Below are 16,573 nucleotides of genomic sequence, written 5' to 3' on the forward strand. Positions count from 1 at the left end.
AGTGAAGAAAATGTCTATGAAGTGCTAGGAGAGATGCGAAAGGGAGTGGGTAGGGATGCCTAATTCTCTTCAGGTGGTCCCCAGGTCGCCCACAGGGCATTCCCCAGGAGCTGGCCTGCGAGGACCCTTGTGGGGATTTGGGCACGAAACCACTAGGGGGCGCTGCATGCAGGGAGGGGCGGAGCTGCTTTAAATCGCAGCGCCGGGCGGTTCGGTTCAGTGTCTCAGAGAACTCCGCCACTTCTCACTTCCAGACTCCACCACTGACCCGGACCAGAATCCAGGAGCCCCGCCAGCAGCCGCACAGGGAGCACTAACTTGTTTGCCGAGACCCCATCACCTTCGGGGAGCTCAGGAGTGCACCTTGCAAACTCCTCTTTCTGCACCTGCCTCTGAGCCCGCGCGAGCCTCGGAAAGAGCCATGGCCAACGCGGGGCTGCAGCTGCTGGGTTTCATCCTGGCTTCCCTGGGATGGATCGGCTCCATCGTCAGCACTGCCCTGCCCCAGTGGAAGATTTATTCCTATGCTGGGGATAACATCGTGACGGCCCAGGCCATCTACGAGGGACTGTGGATGTCCTGCGTTTCGCAAAGCACCGGGCAGATACAGTGCAAAGTCTTCGACTCCTTGCTGAATCTGAACAGTGAGTGCAACCTCATCCTCCAACCCTCCCCTATCTTGACTCTCTCCCACTCCCTAGCCTCGGAGCCCTTGACCTCTGTAATAGCTTCATTCAGCCCTGAGTTGTCCTGGGATTGTAGGAGGTTACCCTCAAAGTTGGCCAAGGTTTCTCAGCATGTGCTCTATCCTGAGAAAGCAGAAAGAACCCGAGCCTCAGGTCAAAGCCCTAGATTTGCCCCTATGTCTCTGCTTGGCACTTTCTGCCCTTTTAGGTATACTTTCCTTTTTTATTTTCTTTTTCTTTTCTTTTTGCTTCAAATTCCAATCAAAGGTGGGTGGAGATTGGGAGAGCGAAGATCACAATGAAACTTAGACTCTTGGGCTTCTTGTGCACATTCTAATGGGGTTTGGTCAAGAAAATGGCACACTTTGGGTAGGTTTCCAAGCCTTAAGTAGATGATTAAGAAATATCAAATAAGAAGCTTCCTGATTTGTCTCATGACATTTCCTACGCACAGCTAAGGTTTACTCTTTGGGTCTTTAGGTTTTTCCTCCTTGAAGGACATTTTGAGATCCCCACCCCCAAGGTTGGCTTTCTAGCCTAGAATCTGCAAGAAAGTCAACTTGCAAGCAGTAGAAGTTTAGAAGAAGGGCTGGTGGCATCTGGGGAGTGGGTCACTGGAGAGAATGGTTCTAAATAACCTTGGCAGCATGACAGCAAGAGCATACAAGGCAGCATGACAGCATACAAGGAGGCAGCCTGATGAAGGCCACCAGCTGGGAAGAAGGCTGTGAGGGAAAAGAAAGGCTGTTCTCTTGTTTTCCCTTCTGCCAAAGAATCTCTATGTATTGATGGATTGCTCCTCATATGTAAAGTGAGAAAGGCATGTATAGATAGGAATATTTCTACCGATTCTGGGGAGACAGGTGATAGGACGTGTTCCCCTTCACTTTCAGCTAAAGCTTTTCCAGTGCTTTGCCAGAAAGCCATTAAATTCCTACAGGCCATTTTGTCTTCCTGGAGAAATCACATCGGTTGTGTTCTGTGGGCCTGTTCTGCCGTTTAACTCACAGGAGGAAGAGTTCCCTTAGCTTTTGCCTAAACAAAGCTACTCCACAGTCCTCTGAGAATGCTGGTATGAACAGTGCTGGCATTGTCCCTGTCCTATGAAAGCAAATCTCCTCATCTGCCCCAACAAAAGCACTCCACTTTAGTTATGAGACCTGCCACAAGTCAGCCTGATACCTTGAGTAACTGTAGAGTGTAGTCAGCTGGCATGGTTTGTCTTCACATCTGGACTCCTTTATCAAAAGTAATCTACACGTTTGGAAAGTATGTGTTGTTTATTTCCCTCCTGGGATATGCTCAGGTGTTTAACAATTGAGAAACAATGAAATTGCCCAGTGGAAAGAGAAATGCATTGAAGAAAACGGCGCCAGGCATTTTCAAAACCACATAATGGACCTGGCAGGTGAGATGTGCTACAGCATCTGGAGAGGGCTTCCCTATCATTGTTATTCCTCTAATATAATTCTTTATTTTATCAGGTTTAATTTTTCCAAATGGCTGGATAGAATAGTGGTCTATGCAGCAAATATTCAGATCACCCCTACCCAGAATAATGCATTAAATGGTTAATTATAATTTATTTCTTTTAAATATAGTTATATTTCCATAAAAGTGTGATAAGTGCATTGCCTATCCTTCCATCACAAGGAGTTTTCAGAAACGGCTTGTTTGTTGATTTTTTTTTTTTTTATGAAGGACAGCTTCCATCTTCTGTTCTGGTTAAAGCTATAGTTTATTCAAGATGGAGCCCAGTAGCCTCTCTCTGCAAACTGATTCCCAGAAGCATGAGCCTTGACTCACACTTCTCGCCCAGCTGAGCAGTGATTCAGTAGGTGCCCTTGGACCAGGCCCAGAAAACTTGTCTCTGTTTCTCCACCTGAGCTGTGGTGTTCACGCCTACCTGATGTAGAGATCTGGTTGGTGATTCACTGGCTGGTTTTGGGGTAGTTCCATGACGCCTAGAGATGAAAAGATGTGTGTGTGTGTGTGTGTGTGTGTGTGTGATAAAGTTTACCTCTCATGAGTTGCTTTGAGGTGAGAAGCACAGCTATAAGTTTCTAATATTGTACTTCTGAGCTTTGCCAGCACAGCCCACTTCACCTAAGTATAAGGTAGAAGAGTGTGTCAGTGTTTTGTAACCAGACCTTAAAGGCTACTTCTTCAGATCTGGTATCAGTTGTGAAAGACACATGACCTTTACACAATATGTACAGTGAGTGCAGTGTTATCACGTCCCAAATAGAACCACCGTACATAGCAGAAAGAGGCCATATTGTACAGAGATTTTTGCTGAACAGTTTTTGAAAATGTAACTGAATCATTTCCTGGAGAAGCAATAGCTACAATGTGAATTATAGCCCACAGCAGCCCAGATCATTGCCAAGTCGCTGCTTGTAATAATTTAGAGTAATGATCCTTGTAGCTCAAGTTTGGACATACAAAGTAGAGGGCTAAGTATAGTTGTAGTAGACATTTCTTTGTCTAATTTACACATCTTTCTTGGATTTGATTTAATTCCCAACATTGTGAAAAGCCAGTTTGCTGTGCCGTGTACTTAGCTAATTGCTTCTTCTTGCTATACTTTAGTAGCCAGCACTGTCCAAAGACGAGGGCATTCCCAAGAGGCTGCACGTTGGGAGGTGTGAAGGCAGAGAAGTAAGCATTTTCTGGAATGCAGCTGTGAAGATTTAAGCACCAGACAAATGGGAGGTTATGCTAGACTCTCTTTAAGTCTCATCTAGCCCTGAACTGCTGTAATTTGTTTATAAGCTACCCCAGCCTGTTGAACTTGCTCTGCATGAATCCACATGCGTGTAGGTGTGCTTAATGAGTATTGGTGGCTGTGAGGTTTCCCAGAATTCTTGCCATGATGTCAAGCTCAGCGGGGGAGCAACAACCCTACCTGGGATATCTGTGCAGCACAGGCAGAGAGGAGAGTAACAACCCGGCTTCTCCAGACTCCTTTCTGCTACTATATAGGGAATATCCAGAAAAGCCATGGGTGTGCAGAGTGGAACAAAAGTTAAACCAGAGCCAAAGTCTGAAATAAAAACATGTGGAGTTCTTGTTCCAGTTTGTCCTGTCCCGGGGGAGCTACTTGTGGACTAAGGTGGACTCACAATTTGTAACATAGGGCAGAGTAGGAGGAGTGGAGGGATGCATCAAAGGGCCACTGGCCTATTTAGCAAACCTGAGCTTGGCCCTATTCTCACTTGTTGGAATGCAGCAAAAGTCATTTGTAAGGCTCCAGCTTGTGACGGCTTCAACTGTCACCAACTTTTGTGACTAAAGGAGATAGGGCAAGTGGCACAGCACAAGTTTTCTAGATTGCAGTGATGATAGTCACAGTAAAGGTTATTTGAGGTGGGGAGGGAGTGGGAGAGGTTGGGACGGGGAGCAAAGGGAAGTGGAGAAATGATGGGATTATATTTTAGTAAAACATACTGCCACAGAAATGGTAGAACACAACACGCACGTAATAATGAGGCAATGTAAAAATGAATAGTAGGCTTTTAAAAAGAGATAGCAAAACTGCTCAGGATACCCTGAGTGGTGGTGATCCCTCATCCTCCAAGCCCCCATGGACTGCTGACTGACCCTTAGACACCGAGTCACACTTAGCCCGGCAGCTCCACTGCCTGTAAGATAGAAATGCAACAATGAAGGCACTTGTGAAACTTTCACACCAGCTAAAGAGAAACTTTGTACAAGAAGTGTTCACTAATAGTCTGAATAAGTTCATGTAGCTGTGAAAGAGAAAGGGCATTTCTGCTCTAGTCACACAGTGGGCCAAGACTTATTAGCACATACTGTAACAAAGAAGGACTGTGTGAGGGCAGAAATACCATTAAAATCTGCCTTGCTTATGGTGTATAGAACATAGAGTACAAGTGGTAATGGCCTATCCTATGGAGTATGCACAGTGCCAGGTATTTATGGGGAGTCTCCTGCTTGGAGAGCATGTCTTTAAACTTTGGAGAGAGAAAAAATCCCCTGCCTGTCTATGCTTGTCTTTGCAAACTTTGATTAAAATAACTGTAGTAAAGGATACTGTCTAACTCATTTCTTGTCTTATAAGTAGAGATCTTTGTAAGTATTTTTTTAATTATACTTTCAGGCTGAAAGTGATGAGGACTCCTTAGGGGGTCTTTAAGCTGCAGATTTTCAGTCTGGCTGAGCTTTGCTAAGAGGCTGCCTTCCTGTTTACTGCTGGATAACTTTCAGAAACAATAATGTAACTTTTGCAGTATTTGCTAACTCCCTCCCCCCCGCAGCGTTATTTATAATGTTATAAAATCAGCTACAAACTTAAAGATGTAAGTAAGAAATGTAAGTACTCCTAGGGGTGGTGCAAGAGAAAATGGGTGTATCTCTTCTCCAGATATTATTTTGTAGCGTTCATGTTTCACTATCAAATTCTATTCTCTGCCTTCCTCATTCTGCTGAGAGAGAAAGGAACAAAAACCCCATCACAAGAGTTCATTGAATATACAACTTTTTAAAAAGTTACCAAGTTAAGGGAAAAGTACAGTTTTCTCCCTCTGCACACACACACACACACACACACACACATATATATAAATATATATATATATATATATGTATATATATATATATATATACATATATATCCATCATTTTGTTACTCAATTTATGCCTAGGTTTATGTAGCACACCATTAGCATCAAAGGAGGTGTTTATTGGCTAAGTATCATTTCAAAGATGTAGCTAAACACAACTATGTGCTTTTTCTTTTTGCCAGTTTGGAGGAGCAAGGCATCTGGCTGGTCCAAGCTCACTGAGAACACATTGAGTGAGTCAGAGCTGTGATCAGGAAGTGTGATCAGTGCTTCAGACTGACACCACTCCAGTGCAGTCCAATCTAGCAGCTCACAAGTAGACAGACCATGGCTCTGACTGGAACAGCTTTCACTAAACCTTCATTGGAAAAAAAAAACTAGCTAGTCCAGATGAAAGCTCTGGTTTAGAATGGATCTTTACTCAAGCCTGTCACAAAGAGTAGTTTCTTAGTTTGATTTGTAATCCATCATTACATGTGCCCAGCTAGTAAGTTTTTTGCTGTTACAACTTTCCACCACTGTCTATGGTATGCAGGAAAGTTTATATTATTTTGTATACTCCCCGCACATGTCATTACCATTAGGCATTGGCCAGTGTCTCCAATTTATTCTAGTCCAATATAAAGCAGAAGACAATTCATAACTCATTGGCTTCCAAGTATAAATGGAAAATGTTGCTATTCAAACAACATTCTTGTTCTGTACTGCTTTTTCATATTTTTAAATGGAAATAAAGCTCCTAGTCTCTATGATTCTGTGGTTACAAAGTATATTGTTCCTTGATTCCAAGTCTGTGTGTTAGACAAATGACACTGTTCTATAAGGAAATGAAACATTGTAGAGTTGTTAGCAAGCATGAGACAGAATATCTGTCACTTCTCCTCAATTTTGCAAAAGTAATAAATAAAAACAGGAAGACACGAAGTACAGATGCCTTGTTCATAATTTAAAGATGAAATGTTTGTAAATATTGTCAGTGGGTATAGATGGCACATCCATAGGCTGTACTTTGGTGCTCCTTTTAAAACTTGATTTAAGAGTCTGGAATTCAGGAGGCTCCTGAAGGATGCCTCGTGTACCGTGTTCAGACCTGTAGTGCTAGTGGCCTGTGTTTTGACCTCATGAGTGGATTGGAATGATTATTATATAAACTACAGTCTAATGGAAGCTGTGTAACAAGTGCAACATCCAGAGAGATCAAAGACAGCAACAGAAGTCATTCATAGAGAGCTGATGAATGAATTGTAACAAAATAAAGAGAAGGTGTCTACGACAGAGGAGGCTATATACATTTGTGAAGAGCTACCATATTATTAATGCCTTCTAATTACACTATTTCTTTACTAAGAGTAAACTCAGGTCACTCTGCCTTAGAATCCTCCAATGATTTGTCATTACATTTGGGATATTGGGATAGACTCTGAACTCCTGACCCTGCCTACAAAGCTTTAATGTGTGTGTGTGTGTGTGTGTATTGATTGTATGTATGTGTATTTATGTATATATGTGTGTGTGTGAATCAGTATGGGTATGTTTGTATGTTTATACACACACACACATATACATACATATATATATAATACACATGTATGTACATAAATACATATGTATTAATATCTTCTGCCAACCTTAAAACTTCATTTCACTTCCTACCATTTGCCATTTATTTATAGGATAGCCAGTTGGCTCACTTTACTTAGGATCCAGGACCTTCTTAGGATGCTAAACTTTGCACTTAAAATGTGGAGCATCCTTGGCAAACTGGCAGGAATGGTCACCCCCTCCTCCAGGCACAACTTATATCCCGTCATTGCCCACAGCATCTTCTCAAAATGCTTTCTGTCTGAGCAAAACAACTCTGTTTTGTAAGAACAAAATTAAGTTGATTTTCCTAAGAAATAACAGCTGCCCTTCAAAATACTGCTGATAAATCAGAAGGAAGTATATATCTTAAGCAGGAGTCCTCGGGACTTTTCTCTTTAAACCACAGCATGGTTTGTGACTCCAAGGAAAGTTTTCTAACGGTCAGCTTCCATTCCTAGTAAAGCCATGGACCATAGAACGTGGCTCTGATCTAGTAGTTCTGTGATTACCCTGGAACCCTGTGATAAGTGTATAAGAGAGGTGTGCATATGCTTGTTGCACACTTATGAGCAGAATAATATGCCAGAAGAGAAAGAGAATGTACAGTTTAGTACTTTGATGAAAGGGTAAAGAAAAATGGTTCCCAATATCGATGAAATGCTAGGAAAATACATTTGATACTGCTCAGAAAGACATTAGTGTGATTCTGTCATCAATTGTAATAACAAGGATAGAATTGTCTGTAAGTTAAAATGTAGTGGCATTCCAGAGATGTTTATTTTGAATTAAGATTGGTACCTTAACTTCTCAATCTTGAACATGTGAAGAATAACCCTGTGTACAGACTAAACACTTGAGAGATCATCATCTTCTCACCCCTGGAGACCATAAAGGAGCAAACTGTTCTAACCCCCTGCATAGATATGTTGTCCCTTATGTTTTACAAAATACAAATATGATCCCAAAGAATAGTAGGCAATTTTCTCAAGATCTCAGTTGCTTGCAGTGTATGTGTCTCCATATAAAACCTTCCACTTCACTTATTAAGGGTGTAAGTAAGATAGTGATGTTCAGTTGAAAGAGGAAATTAATTTCTAATTTAAACATCTTTTAAGCAGGGACACTACACACACACACACACACACACATACACACACACACACACTCACACTCACACTGTATTGTTTCAGCTTTTATTCTCTAGGAAGCACATTGGCACAGTCTGTCAAATATGATCCCTTCTCTGGTGATAATTTAATACAACAATTTTACGAAGTGGCCTTTATAAAATTTGCAGAACCCTGAGAAGTGTGAGCTGGGGTTATCCCCAACATAATGTAGCATGCTGATTTGTGGTTTTCAAAACTGGTGGTATAATCTCCTATGAATCTACGGCTGTTCCAAGTTACCTTCTTAAATTTTGCCTGAACATCAATGGTCTAGACGCTTGTACCTTTCCACTACTCAACCTCTTGTAACTAGGGATAAAATATTGCTTACCTAGCCATGATCTCTTCTGAAAAACTCATTTGCTTGTCCATAGTCACTTGTTGTTTCTGAAGCCTAAATACTACAGTATAAAACGAGTGACTAGCGCTAAATACGAATTTAAAGCCATTGGATTACAAATGATAAACATTAAGAATAATATGTATGACTGTTTATTCTGAATCTAAATATCCAATGGTAATCATTACATATTCAATTCAGTGAGACCTAGTCACTAATAACTTTCCAGTTGATTTTGAATTTCATAATTGAAGTACCAGCCATCTTGAACTCTTAGTCCTGTCTTCCTAGCAACTGTCGCAGTGCTTACAGCAGAGTTCACTAGAGTTCATTTTCCTTTGGACACCTTGGTCACTTTAATCCCTCCGCTAAAATGACTAAAGTATATTTCATCTCCCACCACTCTCCTTGGACTTAGGCATGGTTTTTATATGTCCTAAATGTTTCCCACCAGGTACGTTGCAGGCAACCAGGGCCTTGATGGTAATTGGCATCCTGCTGGGGCTGATTGCAATCTTTGTGTCCACCATTGGCATGAAGTGCATGAGGTGCTTGGAGGACGACGAGGTGCAGAAGATGTGGATGGCGGTCATTGGGGGCATCATATTTTTAATTTCAGGTAAAAGAGGCTCCTCCTTCTCCCTTATCTACTTTTCTCAAGTGTGGTTTGAAACTTAGTTTTCTAATTTTTAGTTTCTTTATATTTGATTCACTGAATTGGAAACGTTTTAAGAGTATCTTACCATTGGAAGACATGAGCCTTATAGTCAGCTGGCTCTCATCTTCTCAGTAAGAACCAAATGGAAATTTGGCCTCTCTACACTTCTGTCAAGTACAACCATGAAGGACTTGGATGCCTATTAGTTTCTTGGCCAGTCTACTCAGATTCAGAGAGAATTTTTTGATACTTAGCAAAAGAGTCTGGACCAATTTGATGTGATTCAGACAATGCTATTGGGTTGTGATGGTGCATGGCTGCGATCCCAGCATGAGAAAAATGAGAACAGAGAATGTGGAGTTCAAGGCCAGCATCAAGAAAATATACATAATATGTGAATGGTAGTAGATTGTGAAAGATAGGATTGGGGCTAGTGGAAAGCTGGAGGGAGGTAACATTGTAGATGGAAAGAGCTAATTTCACAAGAAACACTATGTACCCATGGACCGGAGAAGAGATAAGTCAGTTAGGGTACAGGTGGAATATTAACAAGGTAGGATGTAAAGTTAGCTCTGCTAAAGAAGAAAACAGTACAGAAAAGGAATTGAAAGCTTCTGACAAAATAGGCTAGGTGTCTCAGAGAAGACACATATTACATAGATTATATCAAAGGCTGTAGTATCATACCACATCCATCCCCATGAACTACAGTACTGTAGACATATACGTATCCCAGTTCAATCTGGGATAGTTTCAGAAGCCTAGGTGATGAGTTCAATAGCATATGCATGGTCAATTTGCACAGTCAGAATGATCTTATGCACCATCAAGTACTATAAAAGAAGTTATTTGTTTTCATTTTAAATTTGTTTTGGATTTGACAGTTTTCTGTGTATTTATTATATGAGTCATATTATATGAGTATTTGTATTGGGAACTGCTTATATATTCTATAATAAATAAATTAGGCTGATTAATGTATGTTTTGCCTCAAATACTGTTTCTGTGGGAATAACACTATAAATGGACTCTCTAGCATTTTTTCTTTCTTTCTTTTCTTTTTCTTTTTCTTCTTCTTCTTTTTGTGTGTGTGGGGGGGTAGTTTCAAGATAGGATTTCTCTGTGTAGCTCTGGATATCCTAGAGCTCACTCTGTATTCCACTCACAGAGATTTGCCTATCTTTGCCTCCCAAGTACTAGGCTTAAAAATGCATACCACCACTGCCAGGCTACTTTCTAGCGTTATTAAGGACTCTTTAGTCACTATGTTGTACAAGAAACCTCTTGATCTTAATCTGACTTTCTACTTGAAACTTTGAATCTTTTGGCAAACACCTCTTTGGATAAGAATAAGTGTTGTAATTTATACATCAGAGAAGTATTGAATGAGTGATGACAACCAACTCATTTCCTTTCATTGTTGAATACAAAAATACCATGAGCAATTGAGTTCAGTTACATAAATCAACCCAGAGTGTCACCTCAGCAGACGATCCCAGTGTTAGGGATTACCTTAGACCTGGGTGAGGAGAAATCTGAATGCTCTACTCCCTATGCTAGCAACTTGCTCTGGTTTTGCTGCTAGACAAGAAAGTAAAAATTGATTTCGAGTTTGTCAAGAAGGATGCAGGAAGATTTTCATCTTACCTTTTGTAAGCAGCTCTCTGCTGATACATGAACATTTTTTTTCAAAAGTAGTTTCATACACTAAACTACAGTACTGCAAACCATTGACAGAGATTTTGAATAAGATGGACCTATCGGACTCTTTCTGAGTAACAGTATTTGTGCCAGTGACCTTGGACTATAAATAAATAAGATGTCATAAATAGCATAATCTAGGCCCAACTTCCATCTAATATCTTTGTAATTCCTTGCAGAACGGTTAGCATAAATCATATCTAAGTCAAATTGATTTCCATAATAATAAAATAAAATGTCAGCACTGTTGATGAGATTCAATTCTTACAGAATACAATTAGGTTTAATAGTCTGTGTTTTTGTGCTCAGTGCCCCATAGTGATTAATGGCCTTGCTTTGAATTTCTGTAGGTCTGGCGACATTAGTGGCCACAGCATGGTATGGAAACAGAATTGTTCAAGAATTCTATGACCCCATGACCCCTGTCAATGCCAGGTAATTCTAGTCATGCATAAAAAAGTTCATTCTCTGAAACAAAAAGTTTTTGTATTCGGCAGACTCCTGCCAGGGCCTTAGTTTCTCAGATTTGCTTTCAAGAATTGTATGGAAATTTATGTCAAACTTGCAAACAATTTAAATGACCTGTGACTCACGTTAAAATGAATTGGATAATTGCTTTAACAGCCAGTACTGATGACAAAATGCACTTCAAAGGAGAAATGTTCTAAGCTGGATTCTAGCCAACAATATATCACATCTTCTTTTATTTATTCCTCAAATATGAGTAGAAATGCTAATGCATTGGACATGTTCTTCCTGAACTGTATTCTGATGTTTCTCTACCTAATACCTGGGATTGTTCTGAACTAATACACAGGTTCATGACTTATGGAAAAAGTTGTGCCACCATAGTGGATAATGAACAATGCTTCATTCTCAATAATTTCCACATGAAACCATGATGTATTTTTCTTGTATATTTAAAAGTCACTTTAAAATTTTGTGTCCCATTACAAGTATACAATGGACTTGACAAAGGTCACCTTTCTTAACAGTTCAAGTTTTACAAGTTCAGGACCTGAATCTTGTCTCTCAGGTAACAATGCTCTTTGATCAGCGACAAGACTTACTGTCTCATTGACTTCCTATCTTTAAAGCTTAATAACTACATTCAAAGCTAGAATGTTAAGACATAATTACTGTTTGTGAGTGCTAGGATGAGTGAATGAAAAATCCCAGTGTTTGCAGAGATAAGCGTGTGCCTCTTTATACAGTCACCCATATACAGAAGCACATAGGCTGCAGTGGTTGCTGGAGTCTCGCCCATCCTGTAAGATGTATAACGTAGGAATAGAAGTGGCCAGAGGTCAGTGGGCCACATTTTCAGCAGAGTAATAACATTAGGAGTGCACGAGCAAGCATTTTATAAATTGCTGGGCTCTGTGCCCTTGTCATCATAGGATGGCACATTGCCCTGAACACCCTCCAGGGAAGCAAGTGGAACAATCTGCTTCCAAGAGAGGAAACCATGGCTGAGAGGTAAAGCTACTGGTCCAGCAGCTGAGCTTGAGTCTGGACTCAAGCCCTGGGACTTCTACAGCCAACCCCTTTTCCTGTTTGATGTCCACAGTCATCCACAGTCTCCTCATTCCAGGAACGTGGAAATCAGTCATGTGATATTCAGATGTCTTTCTGTCAAAATATAAATTTTATATTTAATTTTAACTAGGTTCATGGATCAGTAACCATTGTTGTTACAGAAATGATTACTATGTGAGGGTAAGCAGTAGCCTAGGACTCTAGCCTGGTCTTCAGTTTTCAAGTGCCTACACATACTTTCCAAGCCTCCTTTGCTTGGAAAGGTCTTTGGAAATATTTGTGTAATTTAACTGGTATATTGCATGTCCTATTGCTGATGTGCTGTTACAAATTATCGATAATTACAATGTAAACATTATTTTATGTATGTGCTTACAAACAGTTGTTGCTACTGAGGGATAATAGGGTTATTTTTAAATGTATCTATGCTATTGATTTTTTTTCTCTTACCAATGGTCCTCATAGCAGCCTGTTGCTGTCTTTTCTTTCAGGTATGAATTTGGTCAGGCCCTCTTTACTGGCTGGGCTGGTGCCTCCCTCTGCCTCCTGGGAGGTGCCCTACTTTCCTGCTCCTGTCCCCGGAAAACAACCTCTTACCCAACACCAAGGCCTTATCCCAAGCCAACACCTTCTAGTGGGAAAGATTATGTGTGACAGAGGCAAAGGAAGAGATCCTCCTGGAGAAAATATAAAATGGACATTGAAACTAGGATTGACATTAAGGCCTTAGACTGTTGATGATGGTTATCTGAACTGTGGTAGAACAAAAGGAAGCATATTTTTATATATCCTCATGGCTATGCAGTGCTTGGTTGTGCCTTACCATCTTTCCTGAGTACAGGAGGGAAGCCTTTTGCCTTTGAACTGCTGCTTCCCACTGAGTAATCACACTCAAATGGGGAGAAGGGTGCTCCTTACGTGTGTATAGATATGTACATATACATATTTTCTATTAAAAATAGAAGCTAACAATCTCTTATTCTCTTCATATTGTACCAGCTATACTTTAAATGACTTAAAATATATACAATTCCGTATTGATTAAATAAGCCTTTTGATGTATTACTCTTGTTCTCTATGAGCTTATGTAATCAGTCAAATATCACCCTTTGATCAGCATTTAGTATCTTCACCATAAGGCCAGACTTCCTTATGAACTCAGACTGTGTTCTTTTTTTCCCAACATGTCTTCTTTACATCAAAATATTTAATTTTTTTTACTCTAATAACAACCGTTTTTTCAGTCTGTTATTCTGAAGTTTGATTCTAACTCTCGAATATAATAATGAATTTCAGAGCCCACGTTTTGAAGCTTAAAACAAGTAGGAATCACATATTACTTCTGTGTCTGGGCTGTGGGAGCCAATGTTCTAGACAGATGATGTTTTTCCAATGACCTTTCCACATGATCCTTGCACTTTGGTTTGGAGCTGTCTTGTTTGCTTTAAAAATATTTGTTTCCCTGAGTGGCTTGGCTGCTAACCCTGTTGTTGAAACAGTTTTATTGACTGCATTTTTTAGGTACTTATTTTCCATTCCAGATCCTACAGACTACAGTTCTCCTCTCCCCTCCTCAGCTATCTCGTTTCCCCATATATAATTTTCCTAAGGTTAAGCTCTTTTCAGATAGGTGTGGTCTGTTTATCTACACAAACTGCTAGACTTGCCAGAGTGATAAACTAGTGACAAATATTCTTTCTCTGTAGCTGTGGACAATTTACAATCTTTATACCTCGTTTTCCCATCTGTCAAATTGGGATAATTACACTTAAGCAGCTGGTAGAGGTAATGCAAGTATTAATTAGTTGATATGACTCTCATTCTTTGAACATGAAATATGCCTAAGTAGTGTTTTTCCTTGCTCAATTAGCAGTTTTGAAGTCACTGAATAAAGTCTAGGCACATGCCTTAACACTGTTCTGTATCTCTCTTTGTCATGAATTGATTTCCTCCCATTTAGCTGTGCATGGCTTCTTGTTGGTGCTGTTTCATTCTGACCAGTGCTCTTATTATACTTGTCTGTAGGAAAGGCCCTTCAGCAGAGCAAGGTGTTGTAACACAAAGGGTGTTGCCATTGACATGGGTAGACCTGGATTCGAATCTTGGTGCTATCACTTAATTACTGAGCTTGGGCAAAGGCACTTGGTTGCCCTGCATGTATTTCTACATCTAGACAACGGGTTAATTAACCCCTGTCATGCCTATGTCACATGAGTCAAGAGGAGACATAGGCAAATACGGTTTTATATTAGAAATCAAGTAACTCTATAAATTAAGGAATTTAAGTTAATGGATTTTGTGTTTATTTTTCAAACAACTGGAAAGAGAAAAAATGTTAAATGGGTTTCTTTCCTTAAGAACTCTCTCGAGCTTTGAGTTTTTAAAGCTTGCTAAGTTAAACCGGTCTTATGTCCTTAAGACTTGTGGTTGTGAGTTAGTGTTTCAGCTATGGTCCAAGCTGGCCAGGAACTCCTGTGTCACCCAAAGATCCTTCTGCCTCAACCTCCCAACTGTCGAGATAGCAGGCATGAGCCCCGTCCCACTGTTACATCCTAGTTTTAGTAGTTTAGTTTGGCACTTCTGTTGCTAAGCAAATGGCCAAAGTGACAGTATATGTCTACTCTAAAGGCGCACATATAAAGTGCTCTTTGTGAAGTGATGCTTTCAAAGTTAAGTGGAAGCTGGCAGTTCTAGGAGAAGTTAAGAATTATAATTTAGGGTAAAACCACATGTAAGAAGCAATAGAAAGAATGGAGTCTTATGTGAATTTGTACTATGTAAGTTTTACTGTATTTGTATGTGTAAAGTAGTCATGCAAAGATCTTTTGACATAATTACTATGCCTAATATGTAAGGTAAATGCATAGAGATAACACTTGCTAAATGACACAGGTTCTATATTCCAAAATAATTCCATCTTATGTCAGAACTTACCTAGTTTTGATATTTGTATACCCTACTACTAAACCTGGAAACCATTCAATTGATATTTGGGGGCTGCGATGGGAATTTGTATAAAGCATTACTCTTTTTCAATAAATTGTTGTTTTTTAATTAAAAAGGAGAGCTTCAAAGCTTGTTTTTCAATCATGGAGTTCAAGGCTGTTAATATGTACAAGAGAGAAATACATGAAATAGGATCCTACTCACTAGGTTACCAAGGAAATTGGAGTTCCTAATTGGGGGCCTTATCTTATTAGTTCAATAATCTAGAAACAGACCTGGAAGAGCATTTTTTTTCTTGTTTGATGTGAGCAAAACAGTTAGCCAGACAAGCTGCAAATCTTTACAGTTCCCAGGAAGAGGGAGGTGCAGAAGAGGAAATACTAAGCCTTCAAGGAAACAGACAGGATAAGTCAATGATGTAGGTCAGTAAGCAGTCACATGACAGATTAGCAGCTGCACTGCCAAAGAGAATGGGGTCTTCAGAGAAAGAGTGACAAATCCTAGAATGTCCTAGAATGAATAAGAAAAGTGGGCAGACCACACCAGTTCTATGTGATGGTTGCCCTGCAAGCTACTACATAGGGGAAGAACTGCTGAGAAGGATAAGCACATGAGCTCACTGAAGGAATAATTATTCCTCCCATCTTGATTGCATGCCTTTGGGTGAGTCATCTTTCTTGAGGGGTGGTCTCTTGGCAAGGTGACTACTAGTCCCAATTTGGTTACCATAAAGGAGAAGACAATAGTATATAATGTTCTAATCTTTGAAGCAGATCAGGTGTCTCCACCCTGGGCCAGAAATAGATTCCTGTCTTTTGAACAGGAAGAAATGACTTTCCCTTAATGGACCTCAACAAAGCTATAATACTCTAATACCCATCCTTAATGGCTCCTGAGACTATAGCTTCCTCTAATCAAGACTCAAGACCCTAAAAACATAACTTAGGTTATGAGTAGGCTAACATTCAGTTCCAAAGCTGTTCACCAGGAGGAACTAGCATCTAGACTGTGGTTTCAGTCACACCCTCAGATGTAGCCTCCAGGAAGAAGAGCTCGTGTCAGAGAAGAGAGATAACAGGAGCAAGCTCAGAAACCAAAGCTACTTGCTGCCATCTCTGGCCTACAGCCCACACACGATAGAGATCATTTCCACCTTCTGAGCAAGGACAAGGAATGAACTGCTTTTTGCCATGTCTCTACCCTGGAGACATGACCTGTTTCTACCTGACCTGTTTCTGTCTCTTGCACTCATCAATATTTGCCCTGACCTACCTTTCATACATTTGTGTTGCTCCATTCACAAAGCTATATGTCATTCCCAAATGAGGCCTCTCTCTAGAATGATGACATAAACACCTAGAGAG

At 40.2% G+C, this 16,573-nt stretch overlaps 1 protein-coding gene across 1 annotated transcript; it reads left to right on the forward strand.

Moving 5' to 3' along the window:
- Positions 1–215: 215 nt before the first annotated feature.
- On the forward strand, positions 216–15,327 carry Cldn1 (claudin 1). Its single transcript, XM_028783896.1, has 4 exons — positions 216–644; positions 8,820–8,984; positions 11,075–11,159; positions 12,755–15,327. Exons 1-4 carry the CDS (start codon positions 422–424, stop codon positions 12,915–12,917), a joined length of 636 nt encoding a protein of 211 aa, XP_028639729.1. The 5' UTR covers positions 216–421; the 3' UTR covers positions 12,918–15,327.
- Positions 15,328–16,573: the final 1,246 nt, after the last annotated feature.

The sequence above is a fragment of the Grammomys surdaster genome, unplaced genomic scaffold, assembly GCF_004785775.1.
Source record: "Grammomys surdaster isolate TR1022 unplaced genomic scaffold, NIH_TR_1.0 1166, whole genome shotgun sequence".
Lineage (NCBI taxonomy): Eukaryota > Metazoa > Chordata > Mammalia > Rodentia > Muridae > Grammomys > Grammomys surdaster.

Excerpts from the sequence above, each read along its gene's own strand:
- Cldn1 (XM_028783896.1), top strand. The coding sequence starts at position 422 with ATGGCCAACGCGGGGCTGCAGCTGCTGGGTTTCATCCTGGCTTCCCTG. Across the intron at positions 8,985-11,074 it reads CATCATATTTTTAATTTCAG|GTCTGGCGACATTAGTGGCC; the intron begins GTAAAAGAGGCT and ends GAATTTCTGTAG. Across the intron at positions 11,160-12,754 it reads ATGACCCCTGTCAATGCCAG|GTATGAATTTGGTCAGGCCC; the intron begins GTAATTCTAGTC and ends CTTTTCTTTCAG.